Source organism: Pelophylax lessonae (assembly GCF_965119305.1).
Source record: "Pelophylax lessonae genome assembly, chromosome: 1".
NCBI lineage: Eukaryota > Metazoa > Chordata > Amphibia > Anura > Ranidae > Pelophylax > Pelophylax lessonae.
The window spans coordinates 715,437,123-715,452,404 of NC_138768.1; the positions used below are offsets into that span (position 1 = coordinate 715,437,123).

General features: G+C 46.0%; 1 protein-coding gene across 1 annotated transcript in view; it reads right to left on the minus strand.

Moving 5' to 3' along the window:
* The window catches only part of LOC309554868 (cytochrome P450 3A24-like), a 77,238-nt gene that overhangs the window by 37,018 nt on the left and 24,938 nt on the right, over positions 1-15,282 (minus strand). The window contains exon 3 of the mRNA XM_082256590.1: positions 13,622-13,674. Coding sequence (XP_082112716.1) covers positions 13,622-13,674 — 53 coding nt within the window. The remainder of the gene's footprint in view (positions 1-13,621; positions 13,675-15,282) is intronic.

Sequence of the window (15,282 nt, forward strand, 5' to 3'; positions counted from 1 at the left end):
TCTTCTCTTCCTTTTTTAAGGAATCCCCATGGAAAGACACCTCAGGCAGTGGATCATTCTGGGGAAGAGACCTAGACACCCTTGATATCAAGGGGCTTGGTTGTCTTTGGTGTCTTGTTTACCAAGGTAACATTCAGAAGTTCTTGACTGTTTTATATAATCTGGATCCAAGCAGACAATGCCATAAAGGTGGCATACTTCAGTTTTGAGGTGGATCCAGAGTTTTGCAGTAGCAAAAGGCTAGATTGGTATCCTTGGCAAAACATCAGGCTCCAGCCTTGTCTGGCATGAGCATTCCAGGTATATATCGTGGCAAGCAGACTGCATCTGGCAGCAGTGCCTAAACCTGTGAGATTGATTTCTACCCCTGGAGCTATTCCTGGAGGTATGTCCCAGGTAGGGAAACTTCAGAGGTTACTACCGGGCCCCTGAGGTAAAAAAAAAGGCTAGGCAGTTTTGGCTCAGGTGCAGTGGTCCTCTGTTAGGATTCTCCTGTGACTTTAATGAATTTCTTCCCTCGTTTGGCTTGCATGTTCGAAATGGTGTTTTAGGTTGATCCAGGCAGATGTGGTATGCCAAACTAAAAGCGGTGCCAGACAGTTGCTCCAAGGGATCTACTGGATCAGGATTATCTGTTCCCAAGGAATGTGTTTTACCATCCAGCTTCAAAGCTGACTCTGACAGCTTGATAATTGAAGCTCAAATCTTGAGACCGGGCATCATGGAGTCTAGGAATCCCTTATAGCTAAGCAGGGAGGTCTACTTCCCCATGTTAAATCTATTGCCGGACATGTGGTGATTGCTTATTTTGGTGTAAGCCTCAGGACTTTCTCCCCAAAAGTTTCTTTGCTGGACAAGTCCTCTCCTGCAGCTTGGCCTAGGTGAGCATTTGGCTCTTAATATTGCTCCCCATGTGACTTTATGGGATCTTAAGCAGTTCACTTGTAGTCTTCACTTGGAGAGGTGACTGTTCAAGACTGGTGACACTTTCTGGCATGGAATCTTTCACAGGTTTAACATAAGACAAGGTTGTTGGAACCCAGTTCTCCATCTTGCTCTGGTTAGTTTCTATCTGTCTCCTCAAACATGAAATCCTTATTTAGTTCTTTGATCTGTATCCAGTTCACCCAAAGGAAGTTTCTGTCTCTTGGTTGGATGTGGTCATGTTGGAAAGTTTATCTCTCAGCCTTTACTTTACTCTTGTATTTCAAGAGGGATTCTGTACTGATGCTCCATTTTCCATCTCCATTATGTCAAGTTGACTCAGCAGACCATCAACCAACTCCATGCTCCAGAGTTCAGGTTCCATCCTGTCCTGACAAGATGCCCTCTACTCAATCTATGCGTGCATCCTGAGTTTTTGGCGGCAGACTACAGTTTCTAAGATCAGCAAGGCTACCGCCTAGGCTTCTATCCTCACTTTCCCTGTGTTCTACTAAGGGCTTGGGGTGATTGTAGCCGGATTAACGCACTTGCTGTGGGATCATTTGGGTGCTGTCTGTTGTCCTTTTTCCATCTGCGTTGTAATTTTTGGGGCAGGCTTTGGGGGCATGTCCCCTTGAGGGGGTGCGCTCCAGGGGCCTGTTCTGGGGATTTTCATGTTGATGCAGATGGGGAGGGTTTTAGGGATGGTGCTAAATTGTTTTTGTACCAGCCTTATCCAAAGCCGGCTTCTGGTATAAGAAATATTGAGGAAGCTCTTCAAGCTGCAGGAAGTTCACAGCCTTGCTGTTGTGATGGCATCAAGAGCCTGTGGGCATTTGTTTGCCTATTCCGAAGTGAGATTGCTTTGTCCGTCTTGGGTGAAGTACTCCTTCAATACATCCAGATCAATGATGGCACACTTGCAAATAGCCATTAGCTAGCCAAAGTAGCTATACCTAGTTCCTTAGAAACCAACAATGGTAGAATGCTCCAGCACACAATCACCTTGCGGTTCCTAAAGTTAATTCTAAGGTCCCGCTGTAAGGCCGGGCTGCCACCACCGAAAGTATTTGCTGTACGTTCCTCCAGCAGCATCTGAACATCATGGGCACTACTCAGCACTACTGATGGGCTAAGTAGTCCTCACTACACCTGTCTTTTTCAGGAATCCAGTAGCTTACCCACTTTCTTATGATGGAATTTTGCTGAAGTTTCCCACCCTGATAGCTAGTTATTGATCTATCACACGTATGCTGCCATGGAGGCACCAGGAAAACAGAAAATTGTATCATACTTACCGTAATTTTCTTTTCCTGGTGCCTATCCATGGCAGCATACCAAACCCACCCAGTTCGGTCCTAGCAATGTACAGGGAATGGGCTGTTGTGTGGGTGTTAACTTTTCATAGCTATGCACTGGTCCTGTGGGCGGAAGTGGGCAGGGCTACTATCACATGCATACTGCCATGGATAAGCACCAGGAAAAGAAAATTACAGTAAGTATGATACAATCACAATTCCCACATTCCCTATTCTGCACCCAGTTATTGCATAAGGTTGGCAAGTCAGTGTGGAATCAGCTTATATAAACTACAAAGCGCTTCAAGTCCTCTATCTATCTCAATTCTATCAATGACCACACAATCCCAGATATCCCTTTGTTAAACAATCACCACAGCTTAGCATTGTGTCAGGGCTGGACTTCTAGCAGCTTTCTTCTCAGTGCTCAAGGCTGCTCAGCTGTCAGTTAATTACCAGCCACTCACAGTTTCCACAGTGACTCACCTGGTTACCATTACCTGTATCATTAGACCAGCCTACAGCCAGCCCCTTTTTGCTTTTAAAAACTGCTGTGCCTTTTCCCTTCATGCCTTCACCTGGTCAACATCTCTAGTGTGACTCTGCTCTGTTCCTGTAATGGCTTTGCCTGGCTGACGTTTCTTCTGGTTCCTGATCCTTGGCTTCTTACAAGGCTGACTCCTGGCTTTCTAATTCCAGCTTGTCTGATTACCCGTTTTGGCTTCCTAACCCTGGCTTCTGTTTTTGACTATGTTCCTGATCTGTATTATTTTTACTATTACATTAAAGGTGTGATTTTAACTGCATTTTCTGTCTCTGCCTGGTTCATGGTCCCTGACACATTGTTGTTTCATAATGTGCCCCTATTTCTTGCCACAAATTAGCATTGTGTGAATAAAAACACAAATCTTCACATTAAAATGATGGTGCTTATGTACTATGCACAATTTTCTTTCTCTGACTGGCTACAGAATGCTCAAAGCTTGATGAGGGATTGGCACACCAGTAGGCCTTGTATTGAATAATAATAAAAAAAAATCAAGTTTTGTGGATATATGTGGATATGTAAAAATTAAAGCTGCTTTCTTCATAGTGTGTAAACTATATCCCTGCTTTTGACCCACCAGTGTTAAATCTCCAATGTGCCTTCAGCAGGAACTGCAGTTTCAGGCTGAAACCTAGTATTGAAGGTAAAGCCTGCAAATAATGACCTACACTTAATGGTCAGAATGCTGGAAAATCTCAACGTAAAAAAAAGAATAAAAAAATCAGTCTGTACATCCATAAATGTATCTCAAACATCTCCATGTCACCAAGTTTAGTTATAATTAGGGTTGAGCGAACACGGACTGTATTCGTGTTCGTACCGAATAATTGGATTTTTGCTACCCGAACACGGACCCGAAAACTTTACTGTATGTTCGGGTAAAAATCCGTGTTTGGTCATTTTATTTCCGGGTTTTGCATGCATTGGCGCGCTTTTCATGGTGGGCTTTCAACAGCCAATCAACAAGCGTTTAACTGGTGTGCCTAAGCCATCCCAGCCATGCCTACAAATGTATTAGTAGCTGTGATTGGCCGTCTGAATCATGTGACCAAGTCTTTATAAGTTCGAGGCAGCGCCGCTGAGGCGTCATTCTGCTGTGTACTAGTTCAGGGACAGAGCACACATACGTGCTGGCTGCTGAATAGGGACAGACAGGCAGGCAAAACTCATTTGTGTCCGCATAGAATTGAGGGACAGGTCGGAGTGTGTTAGGCAGGGCAAGTTGTAGGCATTTTAGGGAGAGAGTCTGCTGATTTTTAGGGTCAGTTTTCTACGATCGATATTGCTGTGTGGGGTGGGGTTTGCAGTGACCGATCTACGATCTTATCAATCCTTTTAGGGAGAGAGTCTGCTGATTTTTAGGGTCAGTGTGTTCTACAAACTACAATCGATATTGCTGTGTGGGGTGGGGTTTGCAGTGACCGATCTACGATCTTATCAATCCTTTTAGGGAGAGAGTCTGCTGATTTTTAGGGTCAGTGTGTTCTACAAACTACAATCAATATTGCTGTGTGGGGTGGGGTTTGCAGTGACCGATCTACGATCTTATCAATCCTTTTAGGGAGAGAGCCTGCTGATTTTAGGGTCAGTGTGTTCTACAAACTACAATCGATATTGCTGTGTGGGGTGGGGTTTGCAGTCACCCGATCTACGATCTTATCAATCCTTTTAGGGAGAGAGTCTGCTGATTTTTAGGGTCACTGTGTTCTACAAACTACAATCGATATTGCTGTGTGGGGTGGGGTTTGCAGTGACCGATCTACGATCTTATCAATCCTTTTAGGGAGAGAGTCTGCTGATTTTTAGGGTCAGTGCGTTCTACAAACTACAATCGATATTGCTGTGTGGGGTGGGGTTTGCAGTGATCGATCTACGATCTTATCAATCCTTTTAGGGAGAGAGTCTGCTGATTTTTAGGGTCAGTGTGTTCTACAAACTACAATCGATATTGCTGTGTGGGGTGGGATAGGAGATAGGCAGGTGTCAGTGGTCCACATCCATTTTGCTGTGTGTGGGGTGCAGTGAACACAATCTTTTTGGGGTGCAGTGAACACAATCTTTTTGGGGTGCAGTGAACACAATCTTTTTTGCCCACTGAGGAGGAGGGAGAAAAGTATTTTTCTATCAGGCACTGTGTGCAGCGTTTTTCCTTCAGCTGTGCTGTGCTGACTGATCATACACTGCTGTGTTCAGTTCACATGTGCTATCATTGAGTGGTTTCAAAAATCATACACTTTTTTTCTATTCCTCTATTCAATATACAGCCTTGGGTTAAAAAAAAAATTAAATTGTGGCCTGCAGCAGAGCTGAATGATATTTGGGGTTTTTGGGGTTCATCTCATACTTCTGAAGATTTGAGGGTGCTGCCTGTTCCAAACTCCTCCTACTCCTCATCCAGCCTTTTAGGGGTACAAACAATAGTAATTGGGGCCTAGTGTGCTTCTGTATGTGTGAGATACATACACTTTTTTTGATCATATTTTCTATTCCGCTATTCAATGAAAACCTTTGGGGATCAGTTAAATTGCGGATAGTCTGTGTTGGTACGTGTGAGATCCACCTTTCCAAGTTTTTGGGGTTCATCTCATACTTCTGAAGATTTGAGGGTGCTGCCTGTTCCATACTCCTCCTACTCCTCATCTAGCCTTTTAGGGGTACAAACAATAGTAATTGGGGCCTAGTGTGCTTCTGTACGTGTGAGATACATACACGTTTTTTGATCATATTTCCTATTCCGCTATTCAATAAAAACCTTTGGGGATCAATTAAATTGCGGGATAGTCTGTGTTGGTACGTGTGAGATCCACCTTTCCAAGTTTTTGGGGTTCATCTCATACTTCTGAAGATTTGAGGGTGCTGCCTGTTCCATACTCCTCCTACTCCTCATCCAGCCTTTTAGGGGTACAAACAATAGTAATTGGGGCCTAGTGTGCTTCTGTACGTGTGAGATACATACACTTTTTTTGATCATATTTTCTATTCCGCTATTCAATAAAAACCTTTGGGGATCAGTTAAATTGTGGGATAGTCTGCGTTGGTACGTGTGAGATCCACCTTTCCAAGTTTTTGGGGTTCATCTCATGCTTCTGAAGATTTGAGGGTGCTGCCTGTTCCAAACTCCTCCTACTCCTCATCCTGCCTTTAGGGGTACAAACAATAGTAATTGGGGCCTAGTGTGCTTCTGTACGTGTGAGATACATACACTTTTTTGGATCATATTTCCTATTCCGCTATTCAATAAAAACCTTTGGGGATCAGTTAAATTGCGGGATAGTCTGTGTTGGTACGTGTGAGATCCACCTTTCCAAGTTTTTGGGGTTCATCTCATACTTCTGAAGATTTGAGGGTGCTGCCTGTTCCAAACTCCTCCTACTCCTCACCCAGCCTTTTAGGGGAACAAACAATAGTAATTGGGGCCTAGTGTGCTTCTGTACGTGTGAGATACATACACTTTTTTTGATCATATTTTCTATTCCGCTATTCAATAAAAACCTTTGGGGATCAGTTAAATTGCGGGATAGTCTGTGTTGGTACGTGTGAGATCCACCTTTTCAAGTTTTTGGGGTTCATCTCATACTTCTGAAGATTTGAGGGTGCTGCCTGTTCCATACTCCTCCTACTCCTCATTCAGCCTTTTAGGGGTACAAACAATAGTAATTGGGGCCTAGTGTGCTTCTGTACGTGTGAGATACATACACTTTTTTTGATCATATTTTCTATTCCGCTATTCAATAAAAACCTTTGGGGATCAGTTAAATTGCGGGATAGTCTGTGTTGGTACATGTGAGATCCACCTTTCCAAGTTTTTGGGGTTCATCTCATACTTCTGAAGATTTGAGGGTGCTGCCTGTTCCATACTCCTCCTACTCCTCATCCAGCCTTTTAGGAGTACAAACAATAGTAATTGGGGCCTAGTGTGCTTCTGTACGTGTGAGATACATACACTTTTTTGGATCATATTTCCTATTCCGCTATTCAATAAAAACCTTTGGGGATCAATTAAATTGCGGGATAGTCTGTGTTGGTACGTGTGAGATACACCTTTCCAATTTTTGGGGTGCATCTCATACTGCCGAGGATTTGAGGGTGCTTCAGTCTGCCTCCTGCCTGTTCCGAACTCCTCCTACTCCTCATCCTGCCTTTAGGGTACAAAAAATTGTAATTTGTACGTGTGAGATACACCGTTTTGTAAAATTTCTCCTATTCCGCTATTCAATATACACCCTGTTTGAGTGTAAAAAATTAAATTGTGGGATAGTCTGTACCGGTACATGTGAGATACACCCTTTTAAATTTGTTTGGCGCATCTCCTTCTACCGCCGAGGATTGCAGGGCGCTTCAGTTTTTGCTCCTGTTCCCAACTCCTCCTACTCCTCTTCCTCATCCTGCCTTTAGGGTACAAAAAATTGTAATCGGGGCCTAGATTGTGTTTGTACGTGTGAGATACACCGTTTTGTAAAATTTCTCCTATTCCGCTATTCAATATACACCCTGTTTGAGTGTAAAAAATTAAATTGCGGGATAGTCTGTACCGGTACATGTGAGATACACCTTTTTAAATTTGTTTGGCGCATCTCCTTCTACCACTGAGGATTGCAGGGCGCTTCAGTTTTTGCTCCTGTTCCCAACTCCTCCTACTCCTCTTCCTCATCCTGCCTTTAGGGTACAAAAAATTGTAATCAGAGCCTAGTCTGTGTTTGTACGTGTGAGATACACCGTATTATAACATTTTTCCTATTCCGCTATTCAATATACACCCTTTTGGAGTGTAAGAAAATTAAATTACGGCATACTCTGTATCGGTACGTGTGAGATACACCTTTTAAATTTGTTTGGCGCATCTCCTTCCACCGCCAAGGATTGCAGGGCGCTTCAGTTTGCCTCCTGTTCCCAACTCCTCCTACTCCTCTTCCTCATCCTCCCTTTAGGGTACAAAAAATTTTAGTCGGGGCCTAGTCTGTGTTTGTACGTGTGAGATACACCGTTTTTTTATCCTTTTTCCTATTCCGCTATTCAATATACACCCTTTTGGGGTAAAAAACATTAAATTGCGGCATAGTTTGCATATTTGACTGTCAGATACACCCGTGCGATACTGTTGTGGTTTTGTTCCGCTATTCAATAAACACCTTTCTAGGGCAAGATCATAAATTACAGAAATATGAGGAGACCGCCAAATAGGGGCCGTGGCCTGGGTCGTGGTGCTGCTTGTAGAGCTCCTGTTGCAAGGAGAGGACGTGGTCGATCTGTGCCAGCTACACGCACAAGTGAAACACCTTCCACAAGTGTGAGTAGGCGACAGAACCTGCAGCAGTATTTGGTAGGGCATAATGCGCCTCTAGACGTGATGAGGCCTGAAGAAGTACAGGCGATAGTAGATTGGGTTGCTGACAGTGCCTCCAGTTCCTTCACATTGTCTCCCACCCAGTCTACTGCAGAAAGGTCAGAGTTGGTACCTGCAGCCAATGTCCAACCGTCTTTCACCTCACCCCCCTGGAAATCAGGCAAGCAGTCTGAGCCCCAATCCATACAGCAGTCTCTTGTTCTTTTTGAGGACTCTGTCAGCAGGGTTTCCCAGGGCCATCCACCTAGCCCTGCCCCAGAAGTGGAAGAGATTGAGTGCAGCGATGCCCAACCACTTATTTCTCAAGATGAGTACATGCAAGGACCATCGCAGCACGTCTCCGATGATGACGAAACGCAGGTGCCAACTGCTGCGGCGTTCAGAATTGTGGAGACCGACAAGGAGGGCAGGGGTGAAGACTGGGTGGAAGATGATGTGGAGGACGATGAGGTCCTCGACCCCACATGGAATGAACGTCATGCAGGTGACCTGAGTAGTTTGGAGGAAGAGGCGGTGGTCGCACAGAGCCACCAGCACAGCAGAAGAGGGAGCAGGGTGCAGAAGCGGAGCGGCCGTGCCCTAGACACTACGCCCGCTACTGCCCAATGCAGCAAGGGAACGAGCGCACCAAAGTCAGCTCAAAGGAGTTCTCTAGCGTGGAAGTTCTTTAGAAAATGTGCTGATGACAGGACACGAGTGGTTTGCACCCTATGCAATCAGAACCTTCTCAACCTGAGCACAACCTGCATGATCAGGCATCTAAGTGCAAAGCACGAGCTGCAGTGGAGTAGACACCTTCAAATGCAGTGGAGTAGACACCTTCAAAACCAAGAAACGTCTCTGGCTCATCCTGCTTCTTCTTCTGCTGCAGTCTCGGCTGCTCCAGCCACATCTGTAGTGATACCGGCACCTGCCACCCCGCAAACAGCGGATCTGTCAGCAACACCACCACCTGGGTCACCAACCGTCTCCACAATGTCCCGTGGAAGCGTTCAGCTTTCCATCTCCCAAACACTTGAGAGGAAGAGGAAGTACCCCCCTACCCACCCGCGATCCCTGGCCCTGAATGCCAGCATTTCAAAATTCTTGGCCTTTGAAATGCTGTCATTCCGTCTGGTGGAGTTGCACAGTTTTAAAAACCTTATGTCGGTGGCTGTCCCACAGTACGTCGTGCCCAGCCGCCACTACTTTTCCAGGCAAGCCATCCCTTCCCTGCACAACCAAGTGGGCAAAAAAAATCAGGTGTGCACTGCGCAACGCCATCTGTGGCAAGGTCCACCTAACTACTGATACGTGGACCAGTAAGCATGGTCAGGGGCGTTATATCTCCCTAACGGCACACTGGGTAAATGCAGTGGCGGATGGGCCTGAGGCGGATAGCAATTTGGCGCATGTCCTTCCACCACCGAGGATTGCAGGGCGCTTCAGTTTGCCTCCTGTTCCTAACTCCTCCTACTCCGCTTCCTCATCCTCTACCGCCTCCTCATCCGGACAGCGTAACACCTTCACCACCAACTTCAGCACAGCCAGGGGTAAACGACAGCAGGCAGTTTTAAAACTTGCCTGTTTGGGGGACAAACCACACACCGCGCAGGAGTTGTGGAGGAGCATGGAACAGCAGACAAATGAGTGGTTGCTGCCAGCGAGCCTCAAGCCCGGCCTGGTGGTGTGCGATAACGGGCGAAATCTCATAGCAGCTCTGGGCCTAGCCGGTTTGACGCACATCCCTTGCCTGGCGCATGTGCTGAATTTGGTGGTGCAGAGGTTCCTTAAAAACTACCCCGATATGTCAGAGCTGCTGCAGAAAGTGCGGGCCGTCTGTGCGCACTTTCGGCGTTCTCACCCTGCTGCTGCTCGCCTGTCAGCGCTGCAGCATAACTTCGGCCTTCCCGCTCACCGCCTCATATGTGACGTGCCCACAAGGTGGAACTCCACCTTGCACATGCTGCAAAGACTGTGCGAGCAGCAGCAGGCCATAGTGGAGTTTCAGATGCAGCACGCACGCGTGGGTCGCTCTGCGGAACAGCACCACTTCACCACCAATAACTGGGCCTCCATGCGAGACCTGTGTGCCTTGTTGCGCTGTTTTGAGTACTCCACCAACATGGCCAGTGCCGATGACGTCGTTCTCAGCTTAACTATCCCACTTCTATGCCTCCTTGAAAAAACAATTCGGGCGATGATGGAAGAGGATGTAGCACAGGATGAGGAGGAGGAGGATGAAGAGGTAACATTTCCAAGGCTTTCAGGGCAGTCATTCGCAAGGGGCTCCGAGGGTGGGTTCCTGCACACACAAACGCCAGGGACACAATTGTCCAGCAGGGGCACAGTTCTGGAGGATGAGGAGGATGAGGAGCTGGAGGAGGAGATGGAACCATGTTCACAGCAGGGTGGCACCCAGGCCAGCTCATGGCCATCACTGGTGCGTGGCTGGGGGGATACAGAGGACAGGGACTATACACCTCCCACAGAGGACAGCCTTTCGTTGCCTCTGGGCAGCCTGGCACACATGAGCGATTACATGCTGCAGTGTCTCCACAACGACCGCCGAGTTGCCCACATTCTAACTTGTGCTGATTACTGGGTGGCCACGCTGCTGGATCCCCGTTACAAGGACAACGTACCGTCCTTAATTCACTCACTGGAGCGCGATCGCAAGATGCGCAAGTACAAGCGGACGCTGGTAGACGCGATGCTGCTGGCATTCCCACCTGACAGCGGGGCCACAGTGGAAGCACAAGGCAGAGGAGGAGGAGGAAGAGGTCGCCAACGCAACCAGGGCACCGCCAGCACCTCAGAAGGCAGGGTTAGCATGGCCGAAATGTGGAAAAGCTTTGTCAGCATGCCACAACAAACAGCAGCACCAGCAGCTCATATGGAACGTCTTAGCAGGAGGCAGCATTTCACCAACATGGTGGAGCAGTATGTGTGCACACGCCTAGACGTACTGAATGAGGGGTCTGCCCCCTTCAACTTCTGGGTCTCCAAGTTGGGCACATGGCCTGAGCTTGCCCTTTACGCCTTGGAGGTGCTGGCGTGCCCTGCAGCCAGTGTATTATCTGAACGGGTATTTAGCACGGCTGGGGGCGTTATCACAGACAAGCGCAGCCGCCTGTCCAGTGTAAGATTCTGGTACCTTCGGTACCCTTCCAGCCATTTCTTCCGCATATAGCTACCTGTCCCTTTAATTCTCATGACGTCATCACTAGGCGCCGCTCTGAGCGGCTATTTCAATCGCCGGCTTTCACTCACAAGGTGTTCGTGCAAGCCACCTGTATGCAGCTATACCTGACGCTACTTGATCTTGTATCTCACTACCTGATCCTGTATCTCACTTTCTGATCTTGTATCTCGCTACCTGATCCTACCGCTTGTTATACAGCCTTGTCTGACACTGCCGAAGCCTCCAGCTATTTCCTGTATCTCGCTACTGATCCTGTATCTCGCTACCTGATCCTTATCTCATTACCGGACCCCTCATCTCTCTAAACCAACTAGTGATAAGTACCCCACAGGGGATTCCTTCCTATCAACTTACACTATCTACTCTTGCATACTAAAGACTGTTGCTATCTATGCATTACTATTTCTATCATCTGCACTGTTACATAGATTGTCAGCTCTTGAGTCTACTACCATCTATATCCTTGCACTGAGTTAGCAATTCCTGTACACTTCATCTGCTGTCCCCTACCACCTGTTATTTGTACATGATTGCTAACCTATCTGCATAATATCTATCACCATCTGCTAACACTCCTGAACATTACTACTGAGTGCCTATCATTGCTATCACTACTCACGCCTGTCCTTTCAGCACATCACCTCTATACTATCATATACAAACTATCACTCCAGGAACATCTTATCTGAGTGTCTGTATAATTGCATGCTGAGGCAGGCTGGGCCACAATGATGAGTCTGGAGAGTTGGATATGGTAATTCAACACATCTCTAAACGACTACTGAGTGGAAATTCTGCAGCTGCAAATCCAGTTCACTAAACAAACGCCGGAGCGTTACATCCAGAGACAATGTGGACAAGCTCACGTTCATTAAAATGAACCAGGCATGGATCCCAAGGGACTTTTCGGTACCTTGTGCAGAATAGCGATGGATACCGATCTTACCCAGCCATTGTTCCATTTTTGCTCTCTCTCACTCTTTTGGGGTGTACCCTCATTTAAAATTTGTGAAAAGAAGCAGTGTTGGCTACCTCGTCCTCCTCAGGGCCAGATTAACGTAGGGGCTATTGGAGCTGCAGCTCCAGGCCCCTACCTTTATATAGGCCCCGGGTTGGCCATATTCACTGTTACCGCTCTTCTGTCACTTGTAAACACAGAAGTCTGGCTTCTATGCTCGCTTCCCCAGGCAGCTCCCTCAGAACCTCCCCACACAACACGAAGGCCGGACAAGGAGGGACAGTTGCCGATGCATGGATGTGTTTATGGGCTTCAGAGACAGCATCCCATGTGGAATTAGGCATGCATGGCTGCACCCTTCCTCCTCTGGGTGCATGCCAAGGCACGGCCCTTAAGGCCCTTCAAAATCCTCAGCACCAAGCCCATGATGCTCTTAATCCGGCCCTGGTCCTCCTCCACCGCCGCTTCCACCTACACCGCCCATAGGTGTGCGCAGCCTATTGCATTATATTATATTAAATACACATGCATGTGTTTGCCTACATGTACATGGCCCCGATACATTACTCTCCCTGCTGGCAAAGAGAAATAGAGTAGAGCAGGTCCGAGGGAGATCTTTCCCTTCTCCTCACTGGCAAACAAAGCGATAATGCTATGAGCCCTAGGTGATTAGGGTGTGCCCAGGTACACCCGGCACACCCTGTGCACACGCCTATGACACCGCCACATCCACCACCACCTCAACCTCCCTCCTACTCCATATGGGCCTCGTCCTTCAGAGATGAAGAACATTGTTTTATTTTTCTGTTTTTTTTTTTGTTGTTTTAAGTTATTTCCCTATCCACATTTGTTTGCAGAGCACTTGCCATGCTCTTAACTACGTTTTGCTGCCATTTGCAGCAGTCTAGCCCTTTCCATTGGTGTTTTAGAGCCATTTTATTGCGGCAAAAGTCCGGGACACGGACCCGGACTTTTTTTTAAAGTTCGGCCGAACCCGCCGAACACGGACATCCAGGTGTCCGCTCAACTCTAGTTATAATTACTATTTTGCATCTCATAGTGGTCAGCCAGGTCACTAAACCCAATTGCTTAATATGATCAGCCTTAGCCAGCTGCATCTGCCTCATAGACGTTAAGTTGTCAACTGATCCAGGAGATCATCATCTAATATCTGTAGATACTTGTAGCCTTCTGTAAGATCCAGTAAGCAAATTTAGACTGGAATTCAAAAAATGTACATTATGTGTTCTCTCTATTGTGGATAGAAGCAAAGCACTACACTCTCAAAGACCAATGAGGGATATAACAATTGCTCAGCTGTTTCTACAAGGTAATGTGTTTGGGTAACACAATAAAAAAAACTTACCCCCATATTTTGCCATATTTTTTAAAACATTCCATGTCAAATTCAGCAAGACCCTGGAAGAGAGAAGTCCACAAAAAGTGAGTGCAAAGTATATGGTTTGAAGTACTGCAATCATAAATTAGAATCTATATTTTTTGTTAAACAAGTTAATGCTGAACTCTAGTCAGATATAAAAAACACAATATGCAGTTTTGTAATTATTAATATCTTAAAAATTTTTTTTTTTTTAATGTAAGTACTTGAATTTGACCTGGTTTCAGCCTATTGCAGCCTCTGTAAAGTAGGGCTGGAGTGTAAGAGGAAGAAGCAGCACAGAGAGACAAGAAGCATGCTAATAGGAAGAGGAAAGCAGAGAGATGAGCTCATTGCTATGCTACTTCTCCTTTCACTGTCCAATAACAGATGGGGAAGGGTCCAGGATAACCTGGTTTCAGAAAGCGTCAGGTTGAATGATACTGGCCATCAGACTGAGGACATTTAAGTTCAGGATCAAACTGATGAGGTGCAGGATTTTCAGCAATTCCTGTGCATTTCTCACACCACATGACAAACCCATTCTGTTCATGCGAACCTCTGTGGGTGTCAATGTTTAAGTGGATCTTCACTGCATTTGAGCACCACAAACCAAAAATGCTATTTAATTCATTTTTATTATTCAAAGCAAACTCTCCCATCCATCCATGTCTCTGTGGTTTATTTTGCTGAGAAATCGCTTTGAAAACCATCCCCTAGCATTTCTGGCAGTGGCCATCTTGAGTAAGGGCACATGATTCATGTAGCATTTACTTCCTGTCCTTAGCTCAAGTATGCATACAAGAGAGTGTGCTTAGCTGAGAAAACCCCTCCTACCCTCCCCTCCCCTCCTGAAGACTCCTGGGATGTATGACATCCTTTGCCTAGGCAAAAAAACAGGAAGTAACTGAAGAAATGTAATAAAAATAAAGTTTTAAACAAGCAAATATAATATACTTTCCTATCTATTTACAAATACTAGCAGCATGAGGATTAAAAATAATCGATGTTGTTTGGGAGAGTGAAGTTCCCATTTTAAGTTAACAACAACCCAAAAACTGTTCACAAAATGCAGTGCAATTGGCTAAATCGGATCGCATTGGTGTGAACACCAATGTGATTTGTTTCCAGTGCGGATTTGAGCCATACAAAATGAATGGGCTCAAATCACACTGCAAAGAATCACATGTGATTTCCTGTCTGAATCACATGTGGTTCCCCACACTGCATCATTGTGAATGGGAACTAAGGGCGGGGGTGTGCATTTGCCCACGTTTGATCCTGAGGCCATTGTTTGATTGACCTGGAATTCATTAAATTCAATGAAAGAAGTGAAACAGGGACATTAAGGCTGTGGAAGAAAGGGCTGAATGATGCTGGGCATTCTCCAGCCAGGAACGACTGCGGGCTCTATCTGACTTGCTGTAGCTTTTTTTACAAACTGTGAAGTTTCTACATTGTACAGTAGTAAGAGCATGATATTTCAGTACTGAAGAAGAGCCTACACAACTGTGAAAGACTGCAGTATAAATAAATACAAAACTTTTTTGTTTTTTAATTCCAGAAAGAGTGAAGAGGCATCAGAATAACTGTTCTTATTGTTTTTTGTCTGTGCCCCCATTAGGAGTGCCCATTTGTCCTGTTTACTG